This window comes from Mustela lutreola, chromosome 16, assembly GCF_030435805.1.
Source record: "Mustela lutreola isolate mMusLut2 chromosome 16, mMusLut2.pri, whole genome shotgun sequence".
In the NCBI taxonomy this organism is placed as follows: Eukaryota; Metazoa; Chordata; class Mammalia; order Carnivora; family Mustelidae; genus Mustela; species Mustela lutreola.
This window is the reverse complement of record NC_081305.1, coordinates 32999880-33023553: the sequence shown is the minus strand read 5'-3', so window position 1 is coordinate 33023553 and position 23674 is coordinate 32999880. Positions and strand designations below refer to the sequence as shown.

General features: G+C 52.2%; 1 protein-coding gene across 1 annotated transcript in view; it reads right to left on the bottom strand.

Annotated features, from left to right (window-relative positions):
• ZNF423 (zinc finger protein 423) overlaps positions 1-23674 on the bottom strand; it is a 331871-nt gene that overhangs the window by 214291 nt on the left and 93906 nt on the right. Inside the window, exon 3 of the mRNA XM_059151593.1 lies at positions 7287-7487. Coding sequence (XP_059007576.1) covers positions 7287-7487 — 201 coding nt within the window. The remainder of the gene's footprint in view (positions 1-7286; positions 7488-23674) is intronic.

The following is a 23674-nucleotide window of genomic DNA, read 5'->3' as shown; positions in this document are numbered from 1 at the left end:
CCCCACGCTATTGGGTTCTGCCTGGGGTCTGCTTGAGATCCTCTCTCCCCCTGCGTCTGCCCCTTCCCCCACTCCCAGTCGGCCACCCCCCTCTCACTCTCGAGCTCTCTCGAGCTCTCAAATGAATAAATATATCTTTAAAAAAAAATGTATGGTTCTATTCTCTTAAAGAAGGTTTCTTCCTAAATGTGTAATTTACTAATACATCATAATTTACTAATATATCATTTTCCGGTTCCACTTCTATACTTTGTGCGTGGGAGATATTCAAAATATCTGAAGATCAGAGGGGCAGCCACCGTTCTGAGAAGGGGCTGGCCTCAGGCAGCCCAGACTTCGCCCTGCTTTCCTGTCGATTTATTGGTTCTTTTCTTAGCATTGGTGGGAGTTTCTTACACATTAAGGAAAAATATTTTTTGTCCATGATACGTGTCTTTGGTTTGATTTATCACGGTATTGGCTATGCAGAAATGTTCTATTTTTATGTGGCCGAATATTTGACTTTTGTTTTATGGCTTCTGGGTTTACAGTTATATTTAGAAAAGGCTTCCCCACTCTGATCCTCTCATATTCTTTAAAAGCCCACTTTTGTTTTCCTTTAGTCTTTTCAAGTCTTCTTTTCCTGTTTAGATTTCTGATCCATTTGGGATTTGTCTGGGCTTTTGGAGGAGAGGGATCCAATTTCCATTCCCTGGGATGGCTCCACCCCACCCCAATCCCGATGACTGAGTGACCCACCTGTCCTCCGCCGACATACACTGACACCTCTCATACACTGCATTTCCAGTTCCGTTCACATCCCTTTTCCGCTTTCTTTTCCCGGCCTTCATCTCTCCCACACCACTCAGATTCCTACGGCTTCAGAACGTGTTCTAAAATCTGGCCTGGTGACCAATCCTTCCCATCGCTCCTCTCAGTCAGGATCTCCCTTCCACTCCCCGATGTCTCTCCTTCCTAACGAACTGCAGAATCAGCTCGTCCATTTCTAAACCAATCCCACTGTTAACTTTCACGAGCTAACCTAAAGTTAACAGGTTCACCGAGGGGAAACTGACCTATTTACGATATTGAATCTTTCCACCCAAGAAGAAGGTCTGCCTCCTCGTTTATTAGGGAAGTCTTTTGTGTCCCTCCGTAGCTGATATTGCTGGCTGGTTTGTCCTCTCCAAACATTTGAATGTGGCTTCCCGGGTCTGTTGCCTGGTCTTTATACCTTCCGTGACTGCCGTGAGCAGGAGCCTTCCTTGCTCCGTGTTTTCTAGCTGGATGCTGTTTGCATGCAGGAAAGCTCTTGATGTGGGGGGATTAATTGTGCTCAAGCCCCCAGGCCTTTTGCACTGCGAGACGCCGGCTGACACCAAGGTGCCATGCACGCTCCCCGTGGGCAGAAGGAGCTCACGCCCTGCACCTGTGCACTTGGCAGTGCACTGCCCTGCGGCTGCCCGTGCCGACTCCGCTCTGCCCAAATGAAACCAGTACGAGGGGTGCCCCAAGCAATGAGGCAAGGACCGCCCCCACTCATGCTGTCGGAGCGAGAAAGGGCCTGAGCCGGCGCACAAAGGCAAGATCCCGCCAGCCGGTGGACAGGAACAAGGCTGGCAAAGATGCCAGCCTTCACGCAGCCCCAGCCCCATAATTAGGGCCCACAGGTCACTCTGGCCACAGCTGAACAAACCAGGGTGTAATTAACTTTCCACCCAGCTTTTTACACAGCAGCGTTTCACCTTCGCCAGAAAAGGCGGGTCTGCCTTTCCGAAGGGGCTGGGGAAACACGCCTCGGTCCCAGTCCTCAGGAAGTGGGGGCAGCCAAAGGGGGAGCAGCAAAATTAACCCACAGGGAGCATATTCTTTTGCTGTTGCTATTTGAACAAATCCCTCTCCATCTCCATCTTTTTTTTTCTTTCTTTCTTTCTTTTTTTTTTTTTAAGTTGAGCATTCAAAAAAGCCGTGTCTGTCTGGAATTTAGGTGGAAATCATTCACTGTCCCCAGTCTATGTTCTCTGGGTGAGCTGTTCAGACCTCGAATCTTAGCTCAAGCTCTGTAACCTTCACCAAGATCCCCTAACTCTCTGAGCCTCAGCTGCCTGATGTGTAAAATGGGGATGAATGGTGAAAAACAAATTCTCCCAGCTGGGACCACTAGGAGGACTAGGTGGCCTCATTCCTTCATCCAACAAGCATGTATTAAGCACCACTGTGTGCCAGGCACTGGGCTAGGGCATAAAAGGGAACAAAACGGACATGGTTCTTGTCCTCATAAAGCTCAAAGTAGTGGGGGAGACCAGCGATGAACAAATTAAAAATTATCGCTCAGGGAGCCTGGGTGGCTCAGTCGGTTATTGTCTCCCTTCAGCTCAGGTCATGATCTCAGGGTCCTGAGATCTAGCCCTGAATCAGACTCTCTGCTCAGTGTCCAGTCTGTTTCTCCATCTCTCCCTGCCCCTCCCCACCACTCATTCACTCTCTCTCTCAAATAAATAAATAAAATCTTGAAAAAAAAAAAAAAAACCTATTGCAGAATAACCACAGAATCTGACCCATGCCATGCACTGTGTCGGAGGTGGGGCTGTGGGGAGAGCAATCAGGGAGGCTGCGGCCCACATGTGGAGCCCTGGGGGCTGGCATGGACCCCGTGTACTTCAAGGATGCCTCTGTGCCCAGTGAGGAGCCTGGTCTGCTTCGGAGATCCCCCAATGGTGCCTGGAGGAAGAAACTAATGCTTGGCTTCAACCTGGTCCTAAAGACAATTACAGTCTACAGAGCAAGTGCCTAGACGAGCCCAGAGTTAGAAACCTCAGTTTTTCTAAAGAGACTCCATCTGCCTCTCCCTACCAATGATGAAAACCCTAATCACACCCGTGGTGCCGTTAGCAAAGAGGCTAGGGATCTCCAAAAGCTTGTCAGGTGCTCCAGCCCTGGGGACCTGTCAGGTTCCACGACTGGCACAGTGCACACCCCTGCTGACAGCCCAGTCCTGACAGGATGAGGAGCGTCCCTACTCGAGTGAGATGTAAAACATTACAACAGCACAGACCCAGCACCCAAATGTCCTCGGGCAGTCAGCCTCATTAATTTGGGCCAAAGCAGCAGTCAGTCTAAATCACAGAGTCTCCTTAAAAGGTAGTCTTCATACCAGAAAGCCATAAAACATTCCCCCTGAATCTAGACGGAAGGTCCACAGCTGACCTGCTTCAATGAGCACATAAAAAATTGGAATCAGCCCCTGGGTGAATCAAACCTCTCATACCTGTTTCCGTGGGGCCCCGGGAAGTTCCCAGAGATAGTTTCTAAAGCAATTGAAGTCCTCTGGGTTTCTAGAAGATGATGAAAAACACCCCCTGCCACCGCTTATAGGGTCCACACGTGCTTGGCCGACACTTCACAAACTGGGTCAACGTAAACTTAGCTCACTCCCTGTTCTGACATCGTCCCAGTGAGCGGGGCCCCCAGTAAGGGGGACTTTCTAGCATCAGTTCAGAGAGCCACCAGACGCTCTGGCCATTTCCTCGTCCAGGGCCCACAAATGAGGCTCCGTGAGGCACAGACAAGCTCATCACAAGCATCAAGTCAGCCTCTGTCCAGGCTGTGGTAGAACTCCTCATCTCCCGGAGGATGGGTCTAAATTGCTTATTTTTGTAGTGTGTGGACACAAGACCAGCCACCCGAGCTTTATCTGCTTGAGGGCTGCTATCTTAAAAAAAGGGGGCTCCCCCTCCCACCCAAAAATGGGATAATGGAGAAGATCACATCGCAGCCTGGGAATCCATTCAGAAAACGTTCAGCAACAAACACAGAATGCAGAATGGCAGGGGCCCCCCCACACCAGACCCGCAAATATGGCCCCCGGGGGGCCGGGTCTGGAGGAGAACAAGGAGGAATCAGCTCCAGGGATGTGAGCAGCCACAGAGCCGATGGCTCTTGGCTTATCTCATTTCGTGTCCTCAGGATGCCACATTTGATGCCCTGTGGGTTTAAGGCTGGTTTCTCCTCAGATGCGAATGAGAGACAGCGATGCAGAAAGACAGAGAGAGAGAGAAAGAGGGAGAAAGGAAGAGGTCTGGGTTCTGAAGTCCACGATTCGACGGCCTCTCCTGGCCCCAGCAGAGCCACTCCTGAGAAGGGACAGAGGAGAGAAGGGGCCTTCCCAAGCTCCAGAACCTCCTCAAGGGAAGGTTCTTGAGTGCAGAGCTCCGGGGGCCTGTCCTCCCTCTGCACGCCACCAATGCCATCCTGGCAGGAAGTGCCCCAACCCATGGGGAGCTTCCTACCACCTCAGAAAATCTCCAACCCTCAGCAACTCTCCCAGATTCTGACGAAACCAGGCACTGCCCCACCCCCACCGCCACGGCCACAGAAAGACAGAAAGAACCAAGAGGTCACACTGCTAAAGCAATTCTTTAAAAGAACCACATTCAAGATGGTGCCCCACAAACACACCCCACCTCCCCAGGACACACCTGCTTGGTGAGGAGATGTCTCCACATTCGGGCAGTGACTGCTCCCAGCAGGGAATGACTGAGGATGAGTGTTGCTCACATCCAAGGCCTAATTCCGATTCCCAGAGGCGCAGACAGTAGGACTGACAGGTGGCGCTGCCCTCAGGCCCCAAATTCTCAAAAGCGGAGAGGGCCCCTTCCTTCCCTCCAAACAAGACTTGTTTGTTCCCTCAGAAACATCTGCTGAGTGCCCAGAGCCCGCCCAGCCTTGGCAGAGTGTGGTCCTCTCTGAAATGGCCTTTGTCAGGCTGTTTAGGGTCCATCTTTCCTTCCAGGGGGACACAGTGCCCACACTGCCCACCTGCCCCATCCCTAGTCCAGCGGCTGGATGACCAACGGTGAGCCTCCAGCAGACCCCGAGCCTGGCCCGGGAGGACTGCTATTGCATTTTTGTGCCAGTTCCAAGTTTTTAAAGCAAAAGCCAATTATCACACATCCCAATATACAGCCCAATATATAGAAGACTTTTTAATGTGGACAGCTCTGACTGGAGTGGGTATCAGAGCCCCTTCAGACAGGCCCCGATGCCCACCCCAATAGTTCCAGAAACATCTCTGGGGACACAGTGGGAAACCACGGCAGATCAGAGAGTATGCAGGAGGCCAAGGTAAGGACCTGCTTTGAATAACACACACACAATTCCCAGGGGTTTATCCTGTCACTGGGTAATCCTTAGAACCTAAGACCTGAGGGAAAATCACTCCTGACATTCTTCTTCCATGTCAGGGAGACTCTCCCAGACTGGGTCACACCTTTCCTGGGCGGTAATGAATTTCTCAGGGATGCTATTAGGCAAGGTCGTTTCCCATACTCTTTTAAGGAATTTGTGACTCCCTTATGATGCCCCAGGGCTTAGGGATTCCTGGCTTCCATGTCCCCATGGAGGTCATTAGTGGGGTCCTACTAGGAAGCAGGGGAGAGTCCGTGGCTGAAGGCCCCTCAGACAGAGCCATCATGATGTCAACCAGGCTGCAGCAATGGAGAGAAGAGAAAGCCACTGGGAAAAGAAGCCTGCCCAGGATTGAAGCACAATCAGTGACCACTTCCAGCAAAGAACCCCGATATTCAGCCTTGAAGCCTCACGTTGGCCCTTCACCACCCGGAAACACCACCGTTCTCGAAAGTGTGGAGAGAGAAAAGAGGATCTCCCTGGTTCTGAAGAACTGAGTGGTGCTGGCCATGGGGCCTCACTGCGAGAGCCATGGAGACTCAACACAGCATCACTTCACAGGGGTTCCTGAGGGGCCCTGGGATGGTGCTAGGAGAGCCCCAAGTGTTCCTTCACACTTCAAAAATAAAGAGTATTTTCTAACCCTTAATTAGAAGATCAATTCATTGATTGTGTTTTCAAGTCAGGAACAATATTTCATTCCCTTATCATTGATACCAACCTCAGTTCTGGGCTACATCAAGAAAGACACAAGCCATCTACTGTTTCCTCAAGCAGGATGAGCATATACAGCCCGGGGTCCTAGAGAGGTCCTGGCTTGGCCACCAAATCCCTAGGTGACCTCGGTCAATCACCGCCCCCTCTCATGCCTCAGTATTTCCCCTCAGGAAATTGGGGGCCTCAAAAGCCAACCCCATATATCCTCCAATTCTGCTCCTAAGCTTCTAAGTTGGCCATCACCTCTGACTGTGGTTGAAATAGCACAAATTCCAAATGACTGAGGTTTGGTCTGCTGAGCCCCCCAAAAGTCCAAAACTGTAAGAATCCTCTTGGGTCCACTGTTTTTGGTTATCTGTTTCCTCCAGAGGCTGAGAATAGGGAGTTTTGTCTCACCAAGGCTGTGCAGGTACAGCCGTCACTAGAGGGAGAGTCATAGTTCCCCAAACACTTGGCTTTCAAACTTCTAAAAAGGCATGTAAGATAGAAGAAGCTAGAGTTTTGAGCCCCAACCTGCTTCCTAGCAGCAATGCCCCCCCCCCGCAAAAATAGGAGACAGGTTCCCTTTGGAATACTGTCTAAGATTTTAGTTCCTCTCCCCACAACCCAGCATCCAAAGCCTTGCAACCAAAGACACAGTGGAGAGGGATGTCGGACCACAGATGTTCTGGACTCCCAGCTCAGGGCCTGAAACGATGTCAGCCCCCTCCCCCTGTAAGCATGGCTGCCACACCCAAGGCAATACAAAGGCCCCCATTCTCCCACTCCATCCACACCACAGGATCCAGACACACACACACACATGTCTCATGACGCCTTAAATCGCTCCCATAAAAATATGGCTGTGGGCCCTTTCTCTGAGGCTTCCAGGTCACAGGAAACAGGGCCACAGTCAGGTCTGGCAGAGGAGCTCCGAGCCACCTCTCCTCCTCAGAAATGCAGATGGCTGAGCACAGGACTGGAACCACGTCCCCTTCTGGAGGGGCTCTTGTCGGCCCGTCCCATCCAAGCTCGGCCTCGGAGCTCCCTCCTTCACGCGGCTTTCCACACTTAAGCTACTTAACTTTGCACTAACAGCCTCTTAATTGCTGGGTTTCCAAAAGGCCTTGCAGAAATCCAGGGTGCAGACCCTACTTGCTTCGGGCTCACACTCTAGAGATGGCAGATTGGGGGGAGGAACGACCGGGCTCCTCCCCCGACTCCCTGCCTGCCAGAAAGCTGTTGCTTTTATTTTTAATTTTATTTAAAAGGCGGATACAGGGTACCCAAGACACCACAATAAAATGACATTAACTGTAAAATTACATTATTAATTCTTTAATCTCACTTGAGGCTTCAAGCTGTTGCTATGTCCAATTATCCGTATAACCACCTGTCAGAATCCCGGCGCTATTTAACATTACCTCCAGGACAGCGGTGGGCCCGGTGGTCCGTCAGGTCTGCCAGACACTCGAAGTCCTGCTGACAGTGATCGCAGGTGTAAATTGACTCATCCTCCATGTCTTCATCGTCCTCATTTCTCTCCTCTTGACTTGTCACGCTGTTCCTGTCTTCCAGCGCGCGGCTGGCTTTCCGATCACACTCCGGCTCTCCTTCCAGGCCTCCTGCCAACAGGAAGAATACAGTCCATGTCAGCCGATGGGGTCTTGGGAAAGCGTTTTAAAAGAATCGCCCGGCATTTATTAAGATACATTTAATTACTCTACCTCCCAGGGTCCATTATTCTTGACACCTCTCAGTATATTAATATATGGGGTTTTTTTGTAGCGTGCAGTGCCATAATTCTCAACTAGATTCTTTAATTCTTGGTGCAAATCTTCTAGGGGGATTTCCTGTCATCTTCCCCCTTCGCATGGATGCTGGGGGTCGTGACCCATCACGGAGGTGAAAATGCCTTCGCATTCTGTCTCCTGAAAACCCAATTCTCTTACACGCTTCTCCAGAGCCTCCATCCACTGCTCCTAAAGCACCTAAACATTTCGTTTCCCCTCCAGAGTCTTGCAATTTAAGAGCAAGGGAGATCTCTTAGCCAAGTTCCCCAGCCACACGGCTAGCCTCCCAGGGTGGTGATGTCGGCTCAGTTCTTTGCAAAGATGTCCTGATCCTGGAATCAAGGAAATACATGCGTTTGTAAAACCACAGATAGTCAAATCCCAAACTCAACTGCCCCTGAGCCCTCACTCATGCCCTGGGATAAGTCTAGATGGTGAGAACCAGCTTTGGAATCATCCGACCAATTTCTGTAAAATAAATTACCTATTCTGTGCTTAGCACTATGCAGACAAGTGGCCAAACTGTACGGGAAAATGAGTTCATGACCATAAGGATGCCTTATGTTTCATGTAGTGTTCCACACGCTTCCTCAAAGCCTCAATTACATATGCATAGCCCCCTCTCCCAGGCTTGCACATCCCAGAGCTAAGTGGGGCTCACACAGTCATGTAGTCCTGCCCCTGCCCACAGAGCGGGGGCAGCCTTGTTATTCCCATTTCATAGGTGAGGCACCTGACACCCAAGCAGGGGAATCCAATATCCAGAGCACCCAAAAGACATTTAACTCGACATCCTAACTCCTGTCCACTGCCCTTCCCTGCACAGCTGGGAAACAGAGCACAGCCTCAATCTGAGAGATTAATAGAGCACATCAAGAAGTTGTAAATCAAAGTGCAAAAAAATCATGGTAAATAAAACACAGAGACGATATCAGTAATCCCAATAAATGTCAGTGGATTAAACTTCTTCATTAAAGTACAGAGACTTGAACTGGGAAATCCACGGTATGTCCTGAAAAACAATCTACCCATCCAGAAACCAGCACTGAGGTGAACCCAAGAAAGAAATCTCTATTAAGTGGAAGAACCTCGTTGCAAACATACACGTATATGTAACGAGGTATGTGGACCCGCACATGTGCACACGAGCGTGTCGCTTAAAACACTGCAGTGACAGCCGATGCCTTCCACACACAACCTCTAAACCCCCATGGACCAGTCGCCAAAGCAAGAAAGAAAAACGAACCAAAGAGTGCATTCGATTCAAGGTGGAAACCACAGTCCTGTAAATATTTCAATTTAGAAACAGATAATGTTGTAAGGGCTCTATTTCTCCCATCTGCACAAAACGCGCACTTCCAAGCACCCAACGTCAGGAACCTGTGAACACAAATCAGCTCATCAGAGCGCCAGCTGCCACCTTCCGTGGCGGGGAACGTGGCCTGACACGCTGCTTGCAACAGCTCGGAGGCAGTAAAAATCAATGTTTCCATTTGTGGCCCATCACAACATCTCTCTTCTTACCAATTAAGGGATGTACAATTTTTAGGTTCTTCTATGATCAGAACACGCCAACTCCCGGCAATATAGAAATCCCATTAAAAGCCAGGCAGCATATTTATCTCAGGAAATCTGATCAGCTGCTGCTGTGGCGAGAAGAAATAGAAAGCAAAGAAATGAGAAATAACATTTGGAGCCTTTGATATTTTAAGTCATCACACAACCACGGTTACACAAGCAAGCGCCCGTCTCTGAATTTCCTAGTTTACAGTCTCTTTCCTTAATAAAAAAAGAAACGTTCTGAAGTGGTGGTGGGGGGGCGGGGGAGAAGCATTATTCCGGCTTTATCTACCACACCAACTCTCCAGATAGTAAGTTACATTCGGCACCACGCTTGTGCTACTTTACTTAACACACAATTTAATAGACATATTTAAATTATCCCCTTGTTACTTTTTTTTTTTTTCCTGGCCCTATTTACTTGGCAGCACTTTCCATAATAGCTCATCTAATCTACAACTGGAACCACAAACATTACAATGCATTTGATCTCTTTAAATCTGGTACATCCTGTTGACTCAGGAGTAGATAAATCAGAATGTCAACTCTTGGGTTTTTATAAGGCAAAAACCCATAAAGTCATCCAAGAGTATAAATCTGTTTTAAGGAACTGTCACCTCCCCTGCCACTATCTACTAATGGGAAGGCAAGGTGGCTGTGCACAAAGGGGCAGGGGAGGGGAGGCAAGCAAAGGTGGCCCCCCCCCCCCAATCCTCTGAGGTCCCGGGGCGGGGGGTGGGTTGCACGGCCCACCAGCCTGCCCCTCGGGAAGCCAGAGAGAGACCAGTGGCCTGAAGAAGCTGGGGAGCAGGACCCCCCTGAAGACCCAGTCCTGGAGGGGCCTTCTGCAGCAGCAGCAGCAGAATCAGAACCTCAAAACAGGAATTCCTCCATCCGGCTGGCTTTACTCCCCGCAAAGCACTTTCATTGCCCGCGGTCTCTGAACCTCACACAAGGGGAAAAGAGTAAACGGTGCTATTTTTCCATTTGCAGAGGAGGAAACAGAGGCTCTAAGGGGTCATCCAGAGCCATGCAGGGGACTTCTGACGTGAAGCAGCACGCCCTTCCCCCAGGCCTGGGGTCTATTGGAGCCCTAAGTCCCCCGAGGCCCAGGAGGGGACTGCTCTAACAGAGCCATCCCCTGCAACACTCTTGGAGTCTGCTCGTTTCCAGGCCCTCCTGGAGCTGCTATGCGGGAAGCCCGAAGACTGAATGGATGGATGGACCTTCACTCCTGCAGTGATACAGCTCGAGCTCATTGGGGGCGGCCCTGCCCGTCCGGGGTCTTGCCTCCATCCAGCCCTGCGAGTCCTTGCCCGAACGAGCACAGAGAAGGCAAGGGCTCGGAGGCCGCCACCAGCCCTGAGTCCCCACCCTAAGTCCTGCCTCGAGTTTCTGACACTGAGATCTCTGGGCCCAAACAGGTGACCCACTGGTGTCTCCAACCATCCCTCCCAGAAGAAGCAAAGTCAGCAGGCTGAGGAGCTCATTCTTCTCTCCACGGGCCTCGGGGGCCGGGAAGGACTTCCGGAGAACAGGCCCTGGCAGCCTTTCCCTCCCTCGGCTCCACCCCAGTCCTCCTGGGGCTGACTGGGAAGGCCAGAGCTGAGCAGGTGTGATTGGGGACCTCTCCCTGGGGGTCACCGAGCCCATGGACAGAGCTCCCCACCTCCCCAGCCCCACGCTGCCCCCTGGACCACTCACAGCCTAGCTGCTCTCGGACATGCACACCCTTGTGCACACCGGCCACCAGGGACAGGTTTCAAACACAGCTGGGTCTGACGCCTAACCACCCAGCTACACAGTCTCCCCATGGTAGAGACTCGAAGAAACACCGTTGAGCAATCTGTAAACCCTTCACAATCATCTGCAGGGTCCTTGTCCCAGCCCCGAAGGTCCAGTAAGGGCTCTGCCGACCTCACTGACTTATTACCCCACAGCCACACAGACCTTCTTTCAATCCCTTCAACCACAAGTTTGTTCTGCCCAGGGCTTCACACCCTTGTTCCCCCGGGACTCTGCCCCCAGCTAACAGGGTTCCCTCCGGGCCTGAGCACCAATGTCACATGGATCCCCAGTGCTCCTTCCCCATAGTGCCTTTCCCTTTGGCACAATTACACTCATGTTTTCGTGGGTTAACTTTCTTCCTCCTCCCGTCCCTGTGGCACCCTGCACTTTCCAAAGACAGCACCAGCAACACCTCCCATCCCAAGTGCTCTTCTGTAGTAAGACCCTGCACTCACCCATCAGGAAGAGAGATCTAATTCCCCTCCACAATTGCCCTCTTGGCCTGGCTGGCCGCAGTGCCTCCCTTGACATTTAGAATGTAACAGAAACAATGTTCTGGGATTTCTGAGGCTAGGTCAGAAGGATTACAGCTTCCACGGGATCTCCTGGTCTCTTGGGACACACTACCGAGTAGACCACAGCTGCCATACCACAAGAAGCCCAGGCCACATGGAAAGAGTGTAGCTGCTCCAGTGGACAGCACCAGCGAAGCCCCCCCAACTGTACCAAGTGCCAGCCATGGGAGTGCGCCATCTTGGATATCCAACCCCAACAAGCCTTCAGATGACACCAGATTCAACTCACTCGGCAAATTCACGAGAAATGTCAAGGGGGACCCCCAACCAAGTCCACTCCGCTCACAGAACTGTGTGAAATAACTTGCTTTTAGCCCATTGAGTTTTGGGGTGGTTTGTTAGAGAGCAACAGACAGCTGGAAAGCTCCGCTACCAGACCACAAGCTCCATGACGGCAGGAGCTCTGTGCTCCATACTGTCTCCCCAGCCCCTGCAACAGACAGACACATGGTGGGGACTCAGTCAAGTTCAAATGAATGAAAAGATCAGTTTCAAAGAAACACATGTCCAAATGTTAACACAAGCGGTAAGTATTATTAGGTTGAACTATACGAAGTTGCCATCTCCATGGGTCAAAGAAGTCGAATATTGGCCACCTCAAATGGTTCAACCTAATGTATAATTGGGCCACTCTGTCTTGTCAGCTTCTTCCTCAAAGCAGGAGGCAGAGGATATGCTTACACTGGTGGGCCCACAACACCACATCCATACACCCCACAGTCCCTGAGCCCAAGATACGGGTTCGTGGAACTTTCTAGGAGCAAAGAGAGGAGTAACAAAACCCTCTCAATTCACCACTTTTTATAAGAAAGCAGTGGATTGCCCTACCCCAGGTCTAAAGAGCCTCACTGAAACACTGCCACGAAGTGGGACCCTACAGAAAGGGTGCGCGGCAGAGACACCCAGCGAGAAAAGTGGGGCCCCATCCTCTTGAGGGAAGAGGTAGTAGAAACCAAGTCAGGGATAGAGGGAAGCAGCTCTGTCTACACTCCTCCCCACTCCCACACCCTGAGTGATGCTGACCACAGCACTGTTGCACACTTACACCCTGTGCCCTCATTAGAGCCGCCCTATGCAAAAGGGACGGTCAGCATCCCCACTCTGCCGCTGAGAAGGCCACAGCTCAAGCCCACCCACAAGTCACACGTACTGGGAAGGGCTGGACCCAAACCCGGGCCTCCTGAGTACAGACCTCAACTCCTTAACCACCTCATGGGGAGGGCAAAAGGGGGATGTCTGCAGAAGAGCCAAGCAAGGGACAGCTGGCTGAGCCCGGTGTCGGGAGAAAGGGAAAGAGGATCAGCCCGGGGGGGGGGGGGGGGCAGGCTGCCCACAGGCCACCAGGTCTAGAAACTGAACAATTCCTGCCTTCTCAGTGAGGCTTCTGGAGCTCACGAGACAGGGCGGGTGGGCCCTCACCGCTTCCAAGGGCCGGCGGAGGAGGCTCAGTCTGCAAACACCAGGGAGGGTCTCCTGGCTCTGGCCCCAGGCCCCAGCCAGCACGAGAGCCAGCAGGGACCTCCGTAAGAAGGCCGCCCCTTCTCTTCCTGGGAGGGACTGTGGGGGTCCCTTCCTTAGCCAGCGGTCAGCCCTGCGCACCCTGAGAACCAACCAGGGACCAGCGGGGGTCCCAGCTCTAGGGCCCCAGGGCTGAGTACCTGCCCAGTGGAGGCCGGAAGCCCAGGACAGAGAAAACAAGGGCAGAGCTCCAGAGCCGCGAGATATCCCGGTGCCGGTAATCACACACGGTCATTCATTCTTTCCTTCAAACATGTTTCATTCTGGGGCGCCTGGGTGGCTCAGTGGGTTAAAGCCTCTGCCTTCGGCTCAGGTCATGATCTCAGGGTCCTGGGATAGAGCCTCGCATCGGGCTCTCTGCTCATTGGGGAGCCTGCTTCCCCCTCTCTCTCTGCCTGCCTCTCTGCCTACTTGTGATCTCTGTCTGTCAAATAAATAAAAAAATCTTTAAAAAAAAAAAAAAAACACATGTTTCATTCTTTCCTTCAAACATGTTTCTTTCCACAAACATGTATTGAGCATCTACTGAATGCCAGGCGTAACACGCACACATTGGCTACCACATACAGGGTGCTCCCCAGCCTCGTTCATCTTGGGGGCCTCAAAGCCCGCATGGAGTCTGGCAAGGACGGGCTTGGCAAATGAACCAATATAGGAATCCAGGATGCCGGAAGGGAGGTACAGGTGAGAAATGCTGGCAGCGTGGGTCCCCGTCCATCAGGGGCCCCGCTCCCAGTCTTCGCTGCAGTACCCCCACCACGCCCCTGAGTGACCTTGAGCAAGTCCCTCTCCTGCTTGACACTGACCTCTTACTGTCAGTGAAGAGCCTGCACGTGACGGACGTGACAGGTGGAGGTGAGGCTCGCCCGAACGGACGGATGGCCAGGATCACGTGTGAGGCCAGGAGCCCTGTGGGGTTCAGAGGAGCCCAGAGGAGGCTGGGCTGGGCAGGCGAGAAGAGGCAAAGGTGCACGGCAAGGGTGCAGGGGAGCGGAGAGCAAAGCGGAAGCCGGGAACGGTGCCAGGGGACAGTGGGGTGGCAGACGAGTCGGCCCCCGGAGGACTGGAGCGTCCCCCCACCGCCCCTCGCCACTTCTCATCCTCTCTCCTGCGCGGACTCCGAAGGGCGGCGGCACCATCCACCCCCACACCAACCAGAACCACTGGACAGTGAATTCGAGGCACGACCAGGGCTCGGCCAGGGAGCCCAACCGTGCAGGAAGCATGAGGCAGGGCTGTGCCAGGGTCCCGCGGGGCTGACGGAGCCGAGCTGCTGCCCTACAGACTCTCATTAAGCGACGACACACCGGAGGCAGACAGCCGGAGTCACACTCCAGGGACTGTCCAGACAACGGACAAAGAACGGAAAGGACTATGGAGCCAACCCGTCTGGGTTCAAGCCCCCAGGCCACAGCTTCCCAGATAGGGGACCTTGGACAAGTCCCTTACCCTCTCAGAGAAAAATCTAAGTTCAATTATTGTAATGCAGTAATATTATACAAAGCCCGGCGCGCAATAAAACTCGAGAGAAGCATGGCCGCGATCTGGTCTTATTGGTGCTGTCATCACTCAAACCAGCGCATGACTTACTCTGGAGCCGGAGCATGAAGGGAGTCCTAGCAGAGCCTAAGGATGGAGAATGTCAGGGCACAGAGCCACCCAAAGGCACAAAAGCATCCTTACAGACAAGATAACCCCTTGGGGGCACCTGGGTATCTCAGTTGGTTGGGCAACTGCCTTGGGCTCGAGTCATGGTCCCAGAGTCCAAGGATCAAGTCTTGCATCGGGATTCCGGATCCATGGGGAGTCTGCTTCTCCCTCTGACCTTCTCCTCTCTCATACTCTCTCTCACTCCCTCTCTCTCAAATAAATAAAGAAAATCCTTAAAAAAAAAAAAAAAAAAAAAAAAAGAAAGGAAAAGAAAAGAAAAAAAATTCCCCTGGAGCAGGCGAGGGCAGTCCTGGGCTCAAGTCCGGGCTCCCCCTTCCGCCGCCATGACCTTGCATAAGTGACAAGCCCACCTCCTCCCAGAAACAGTGGGACCTCCGCTGGGGCAGTGTGTGTGTGTGTGGGGGGGGGGGTCTGTCCTACCTAACCCCTGGGGCCCACAGTATAGACACGTTGACTTTGCAATTCACAGGCCCGTTCTCCTGCGTGCTCCCCCTGTATGTAGTTGTGGGGCTCCCAATAGAATTCCTAGTCTAGGAAGGTGTCTACCATTTCCAAAGTGTTTTTCCTAGAGCAACATTTTCTGTAATAGAGAACACATACTCCGTCCTAACAGCCTGCCTGTTTCCTAGGGGAAAAAAAAGAGGGTTTTACTAGCAGCATGCTCCCCAGGGCCAGGGTGGGAGGAAGCACCTCCAGAACCTGGGCACTGGGTCGAATCCCTGGCTTAACCTGAGCTTGCTGCTGGGCTCTGCCTATAGGGAAGGACCGTCTCTGAGAGCACTTTCTCATGCATGCCTGGGCTGGTGGGATGGAGGCCGGGAGGGGCTGGGCCGGGAGCCTGCCAACCCCAATTAGAAACTCTGCTCGTGCATCCGTGGCTGGCCCCAAATTCCACGAGGCAGCCACTATTTATCTTCAGATCTGGAATATCTGCAGTGCGGGCAGCAGGATAACATTTAACACTCAGCCTAAAGGGTCCCCTTGGCAGCAGAGCTGTAGGCAAATATTTTAACACATAATTTGCTGTCCAAGTTCCGCTTCTTAAATAAGGAAGCAACTTCCGGATGGCTGTCTTGGGGGTGGGGGCGCACGCCTGTTGCTCCCCTGTCAGTGTTGACGGCTCTGTGAATGGAATTTCAAAGCCACGGTCAGTCAGACGCTGAACCTGACTTGGTTGCCTCACGCTAAGCCTTGCTGGGATGCTCCTCCCTGGCTGACGATGCAGGACCCAGCACCAAGCCTCCTTCTCTGAACATAGAATGGACTAGAATCTTCTGGAGGGGTCCTCTTTAGTTGCCAGGAATTCTAGAACCTGAGCCCCCAAATGATTAGCAGCATAGAGAATGGTGATCACTTTCCTCAGATCAGATCTTTTAATTCATTTGCATCTCTTACCCAGGGATCCGTGGCCCCACAAGGGAGACGTTACCCTGTAACATCTGTAATGTAATGACACCCATTTCACAGAAAGCAAAACCAAGGTCCAAAAGGGTGAGTGAGGCCCCACTCCCCCATCACTCAGCCCATGACTGGACCAAAGTTCACAACTCCAGTGCCCTCTACTGTTACAGAAATGAGTAGATCAGGTGGGGGAGGCTAGGGCAGATAGACACCCACCCAAGTGGGTGTCAAATGCTCTATCTCCATGGTCAGCATAAGGAAAATTGATGCCAAGTGCAGCTACATCGGCTGACTTCTATTGTTTTGTGTTTTGTTTTTTGTTTAACAAGGAAATCCATATTTTTATGTGACATCCCTGGATTTTCAAATGTTGACTTCAAGTTTTAGGAAGCAAGATGTGGACAAAACAATAGGCCTTGGAGGGCTGGATGCAGTCTGGGGGGCCCTTGCCATGAAGCATGTCCAGCAAGAGCTGCAGGCACCCTGAGCCCATGGCGCTCAGCTCCTTCTCCCCCAGACAGGAATTCAGACGGAGCCCAGAGTCCCTGTTCGCCGGGCGGCGAGGGAAGCATCCCTTCTTTGGAGACTTAGAACCTGCGGTCAAATCCTCCCCCGTGTGACCTCAGTGGCTTACGCTTCTGGGCCTCCCTTTCCTCCCCTAAAAAATGAGGATGATATCACTGTCTCCTGCTCAGGTTGCCCCAGGTCTCTGCCACCCAGGGGTCTGGCAGGCAGCAAACTCCCCAAGAGCTGGGACACAAACGCCATACACATCAAGTCAGTCAACAAACGTTTGCTGAACACCTACTGCGTGCCGGTCCGTATTCTCAGTGCTGTATGTGCATCGAAGACCAAAATCACAGCTGTTGAACGGGGGTAAGGCTGACATTCCATCAAAAGCTCCTGGCCCCTTTGGGGTCCATACCTGTAGGACGAATGCTTGACGACTCTCCCAGAGGATGATGCTCAAGTGCTGAGCCCAAACCCAAAGGCAGAGAGAGGCAGCGGCTGCCCCCAGACCCAGCTCCCGACTCCCGGCTCTGATGGGCAAGGGAAGGAGCAGAAAGAAAAAGGTGGTAGGTGAGGAGGGAACGAGTGAGGGATGGAGCAGGAAGGGAAGAAAAAGCAATCACAGTCACCCCCACCAAAAGGTGGGGGGGGGGGGTATTTTTCCAGCAAGTCGTTAACAGTGTCGCTCCTCCGAGCTTCACCATCTTAATAAAACTGATCTCGCCGCATGCAGTAATGAGGAGCGGTCGGACAAAGCCACCCTGGAACCATGAAAATTGTGCGCCGGGACCTCCTGAGGCTGTGACCACTCTGCCCTCTCCTCGCTGTCATGTTTGGTCTCCGACGGCCGCTGGGAAGGAGGAGATGGAGAAGCGGGGCCGGAGGTAGGCAGGGGAGGGAGGGCGGCAGGGCAGCATGGGGAGCTCGATAAATCCAGCTAATTTGTGGCCAGCGCCGTGGCCTGGCACTCCTAATTGCTCCCGGACCTGGAGCAAGACTCAAGGCAAGGTTGCTGGGGCACAAATCACCCCCTGGCGGCCAGGACAGAAAGAGGAGCCCCTTGTGGGGAAGAGAAGGGGGCAGGGAAGGGCTGTGTGCCCCCCAAGACTGCACCAGCGGCCAGGCTGAGCTAGTGGCTCAGGGTCAAAGGCAAACACAGGTGATACAGACGGAGCCCAGAGTCCCAGGGCCACAGCGAGGTCACTGGGGGAGTCCCGGCACCTCGCACCCTCCCTGGACCTCAGCCACCCCCCGTCTGTAAATAAAGGCATGGACCGTGGAGCAGCAATATTTAAAACCATGCACCTTAGCAACTCATCCCTGTCCCAGGGGCAGGTGCGGGATTGGGGGCGGCCTGAGGGCAAAACTCCGATGCATCAAGAAAAGCCCATTCTGTCCACTTCAGACTCTGCAACCCCACAGGGCAGTGCTTTCTATCAATTCCACTGCAAGACCAGAACACATGCAAAATTTCCCCCAGTCAACTGGCCCTCACTGTCCGTGGCCCAGTTCAGTGAAACTTCAGCCCCCCAGGGTCAGTCACCCATGAGCTCGGACACTCCCTAGGCACTTCTCCTCCCTGCTCTGGTCACAACAGCCACAGCCCTTTCTTTGCAGGGCCCCTGACCATCTCCTGTGTCAGTGTGCAGACCCCAGGTAGGTCGGGTCAACAAGAGTCTCGCTCATCTTGCTGCCCCTCCCCCCGCCCAGCACCCAGCCTCGGGCCGGGCCCAGGACAGGGACTCAATACACACTTGTGGAGTGAACACAGGAACAAAACCATCTGGAAAGGCCCTTCCTACTCTGACACTCAGAGATCCGGCTCCAAGCTGGGCATCTCTGGGGAGGGTCGAAAATGGGCACAAGTCCAGGAACAGGCCCCTAGTCCTGCCCGCCGCCCCAAGATGCAGAGGGTGCCAGGGATTCCCCACCCTTGGTCCTCAGGAACCACCCACCCAGGCTCCCCGGCTGCCGCCCGGCCCTCCCCAATGACCCTCTAACCCCAGTCTCCCATTCGGGCCCAGAAGGCTGGGAGCCACAGTGGAAATGCTGTGTAAAGCCTTTAAAAATTAACAAGTTTCTGGGCATGGAGACAGCCTGGTGTGCAGCAGCGTTCCAGGGAATACTGAAGCAGCGCCTGGAGAACGGGGAGCATGTCTGATGGAGTGGTTCTCACCGTGTTGTTGCTACTGTGGGAGAAGCCAAATGGTGGTACGCTCAGCTTGCCAGCAGCTGGATCCCACCGAACCCCCAGGCCAGGCCCCCAACTCCTCCAAGGGCCCACTGCAAGCAGAGGGCTTCTCTGGGAGACCACAGATGTCCCTCCCCACTTAACCTCACCCATTCGCTAAGGCCTGCCAGCTTTCCACGGATTTCCCTCTGGCCCACAAAAGGGTGTCAAGTCCCACACGCAGGCTGTAAGACATTCCAGAAATTTCCAAAAAAAAAAAAAAACCCCTAGATTCTGAGACAGCTGACAGAACAAAGCCAACGTCCCCACACAACACATGGAAAGGGCCAACCCTCAGGCAGGGCGCCACCCCCCCCCCTTCCCAGGAGATGGATTTAAGTGGGCAGTGCACTGGGCCCACTCCCGCCAAGCCGAGAGCAGCCTGCTTTCGGAGAAACATTCCCACACAATGAGGAACGGAGAGACCTGGAGAGAATTAACCACAGATCAAAGGTCAAGTGGGCAGCGGAAAGGAAACTTCCAGACCCACCCCAGGGGCCCGGCCGCCTCCTCTGCAATGGCCAATATCCGCGTGATCTATATGCACGCGCACACCCGCACCCCCCCGCTCATCCTCAAACCTTCACTTAACTCGGATGTCAAACGGCTTGCGATGTTCTTTAGTCAACATGAAGCAGAAACCTTTTATTAAATGCTGCTAATTTTTTATTGATCACACTGTGAATCATTTCATTTTCCATTACCGCGAACGTCTCCTATCAGGGCTCCAAGATTACGCTTCTTTATTCCGTCTCAAAGCCACTTGTCACTTTTAATCAGTTTTCCGTTTCAGTATCGCCCAAAAAATTAGAGAGCGGGCTCTTCTGTATCTTTACTGCTTTTGTTTTTTTAAAAAAATAATAATAAATAATAAAAGTTTCCATACAGGAAAGGTTATTATATTTGGAATAAATATACATGAATCAAATTCAAATGAGATTCCTCCCTGACTCTAACCAATTTTAGCATTAGCTTTTATAATTTTTTTAGGTTTATTTTCACGGGAAGACTGTTCCTAATTATTGCTCGTGCTCTCCCAAAACACTTATGTTACTAAAGTGTGAAATGTCTTCTAACACAAAGACAGATCTCTGGGAAGTAATTACAGAAATGCATTCAGGGGCAATAATTCTATATTAGCTGTCAGCGGCAGACATCCTCTGAAAGGCACTTGTTATGAAGGAATTATTTCTGTTACCATTGAAGGCATGGCAGGCAGGCCCAAACTGAAAGACTGCGTCCGACCAGAAACACGGGCTTCCTCATCAAGGGTCAAATTAAGTTTAAATCATTACCTTGAAGCCAAGCAAACGCATACCTGACGGTCTATTGTGGAGACGTTTGTGAGACGCACTCAAGCGCGACGTGGTCTTCCCGTTCCCAGCGTGGTGCAATTACCCTGAGTCTCAAAAGGATTCTGCCAGGAGCTTGTCACAATAGGGAGAGAGGAGGTGGCCGGGTGTCTATTAAATGCTAACTCATGTCACCAAACAGAATTTTCAAGAATTATAAATTGCCGCAATGCCTCGCAGCTGACCCCCTCGCGTTAAGAAGAGCCCAGAATGTTATCAGGGAAGCGCAAGAATTTGCATCAAAGGCAGAGAAGACTCTCTGTGGGGAGCCCAAGGGGTTGCATTGGAGGGGACGGGGACCCAGTGGACTCTCCCCTTGCCCCATGCAGGATCTGGGCAGCTAGACTGGCATGCTGTGTGGCAGAGAAACAAGGCTACGGTGAGGACAGGTGGAAGCAACGTTGGTGGGAACCAAGGAGATGACCTGCATTGTTCTCTGACTTTTGTCCGAAAATCTCAATGTGACCGGGGCCGGTCCAGTCATCTCATCTCGGAGCCTGAGTTTCCCCACCTGTCACCTGTGTCAAGGATATTAGATGAACAGCTAGAAACAAAGAAGGGGCAGCATTAGCTTTTCCAGCTCCGGGCCTGGTCCTCCCATCTGTAAAATGGCAGGACTGATTCTAGGAGCCATTCCAGGAGGGGAGAGCCAGGAAAAAGCTTCAGGAGAAGTGCAGAGTTATCTTCCCAGGTCCAGCGGGTCCCACAGACACCTCCGGGGATCTACTGGGACCCGTAGGAGCCTCAGTTTCCCACCTCTGAAAAGCATACACAGATAGCTGCCCTGGGTGGTACTTGTAAATCAAAGAGGAGACAGAGACCTAGGCCCTTTCATCTGCTCACTCACTGCTGTTTCCAAAGAGACTGGTACTTTCTAAGACGGCTCAGGACAAAAGGCAGGAGAGCCACTTCCTTGAAACAGCACAGAGCAGGGCTACCCTGAGCAGTGGCAGTGGTTAGCGCCCCCTCACCCCCCAGCCTGGCCACCCACACTGATGTGCCCTGGGGCCACCCTTCCCATTCTCCCTTGGAGGCTCCCTGGGGGCTGGATGCCAAAGACCCGGCCAATCGGGGACAGACATGTGACCAAATGGGGCTACTGAGAGAACACATTGTCTGGAACCACAGGGAAAGAAGTCGCCTAACGTGACAAGAGGGAGAGCAGGGCTGATGGATGGAAGCCAAGAGGGGATGAGAGGGATTCACAAGGTGTGAGCCATGCCCTTCGGTCCAGCCATTCCACGTCAAGGTTACTATGCTTAGATGCTCCGGAACCAAAGTTCACTGTGAGATTCTCCACCTCACAATGGTTGACAACAGCCAAAGAGGGAGGCAGTGTCTACATTCCCATGGAGAAGACGGACGGCACATGAAGGGTAGGTAGTGCGCTCACAGAAGGGGCCCCACGCCTCAAGGAAACAAGCATCAGCAAGGATCCGTGTCCCAAACAAGACTTGGAGAGAGAAAGAAAGCGAGTTGCTAAAGACCAACAATGGCAAATAAATTTTAAAAAAAAAAAAAAGATAAGCTATGGCAATATAGTAAAATATGACAACATTTACAGGAAGTTTAAAACATGGGCCAACAGGGGCGCCTGGGTGGCTCCGTGGGTTAAAGCCTCTGCCTTCGGCTCAGGTCATGATCCCAGGGTCCTGGGATCGAGCCCCGCATCGGGCTCTCTGCTTAGCAGGGAGCCTGCTTCCTCCTCTCTCTCTCTGCCTGCCTCTCTGCCTACTTGTGATCTCTGTCAAATAAATAAATAAAATTAAAAAAAAAAAAGGGCCAACAGTGTGTCTATACTGTTCAGACATATTTCCAGAAGAAAGACATACAGGGAAAGGGTACACACCAAGCCCCAGACAGAGGGAGAGAAACACCACTGGGAGCTTTAAGAAGTGACCCTCGGTGTCCTGTCCCTCAAACCGAAGGGTCCACCCTGGGTGGTCATTACTCTCTTTTACATATCTGAAATACTGTATAATAATTTAAAAAAAAAAAAAAACTATGGCTGGATAGTTGTTCAGATGGTGCATGACTCAGGGAATGTTTGATCGAGAAGGCTGGGAAGGGAGTCAGTGCCATCCACGGTTTTTGCAGACCGTAACACCCACAGGATCGTTCCCAGATCATGTGGCAGGTTCGTGGCAGCGCCACAGCCGGTCCCCGGATGTGCATGTCCTGCCTCGGCCCTCCTCTCCTTCCCTGCCCCCAGGGTGATGCAGGTGGAGGAGGGAGTGTCCAGTTTGAAGAACTATATGGCCTGTAAGGACTTGGTTCTGGAGCGGGAACTTTGGTCTGTCTTGTTCACTGCAGAATCCCAGCATCCAGACCAGCGTCCGGCACATGGTAGGGGCACAATAACTATTTGCTGAGGGAATGAATGAATGAATGAATGGATGAATGAATGAACAAGGGGCTGAATGAACGTGGTACCCCTTAAAACAGACCCTCTTGGACAAGACCCCTTTGCTGGACAAACACCAAGCTAGTCATCTTTAAGCAAATGGAGATTTTTCCAGTTTAGTGGCAAAAAAAAAAAAAAGAAAAGAAAAGAAAAGAAAAAAGAAATCAATGCTCCAACTCTGACTTCTCACCAATTTTCTGACCCGCCGGTGAGTAGGCTGAGATTGTGAGTCACGGCTGAGTCTGGAAAACCACCTTTGGGGAGAGGAGAATGGAAAACAGTCTAATTGAAGGAGGATCCTTTAGGTACTGCCTAAAACCCATCCCTGGCTCCCTCCCATGGGCACACATCGCATGGAAAAAATTACTTGAACTCTCTCTATAGGAGAGCGTCTGATGGCTGGGCCAGCCAGAAGGGGCTGGTTGCTAAGAAATCACACCAGGCAATGTCAGACGATCACTTGCTATAGCCAAGATACAGTCAGGGTCAGAGTTCAAAACCATGCCTGGAAATCTTTGCAGCAAAGCCCCTTTTCTGTGCAGGGGGCAGAGAAAATGAAACCATCTTGTCGGGCACCCGCTGTGACCTCTGCCCCACAAGGTAGACACTATTCCGGCCTCAGTTACAGACAGGGAAACTGAGACCCAGAGAGGGGAAGGTCACAAGGGTGGTGGGTGGCAGAGCTGGGATTCCAGTCTCCAAGAGATGGGTGCTCTGTCTGAGCGTGAACAGGCTTCCCCAGGATACCGGCTTCTGAGATCCTCTGGGTTCACCCCTCTAGAGCAGAACAGGGTGAATAGTGAAGTCCATTCCGTGGCTTGACCACAGCCTGCGGGGTCAGTGCTGAGTTTCCATATGGTCCAGGTGCTGCCATCCCAAGCTCCACTGCATTAAATTAAGAGATGAGGCAGGTGGATTGTCTCCTCTTTCTTAAGCCAAGACATACCCCAGAAGGGTGACCAGAAGCATGAAGACCCACCAAAGACACAGACACCAGGGAGTGGGACCTC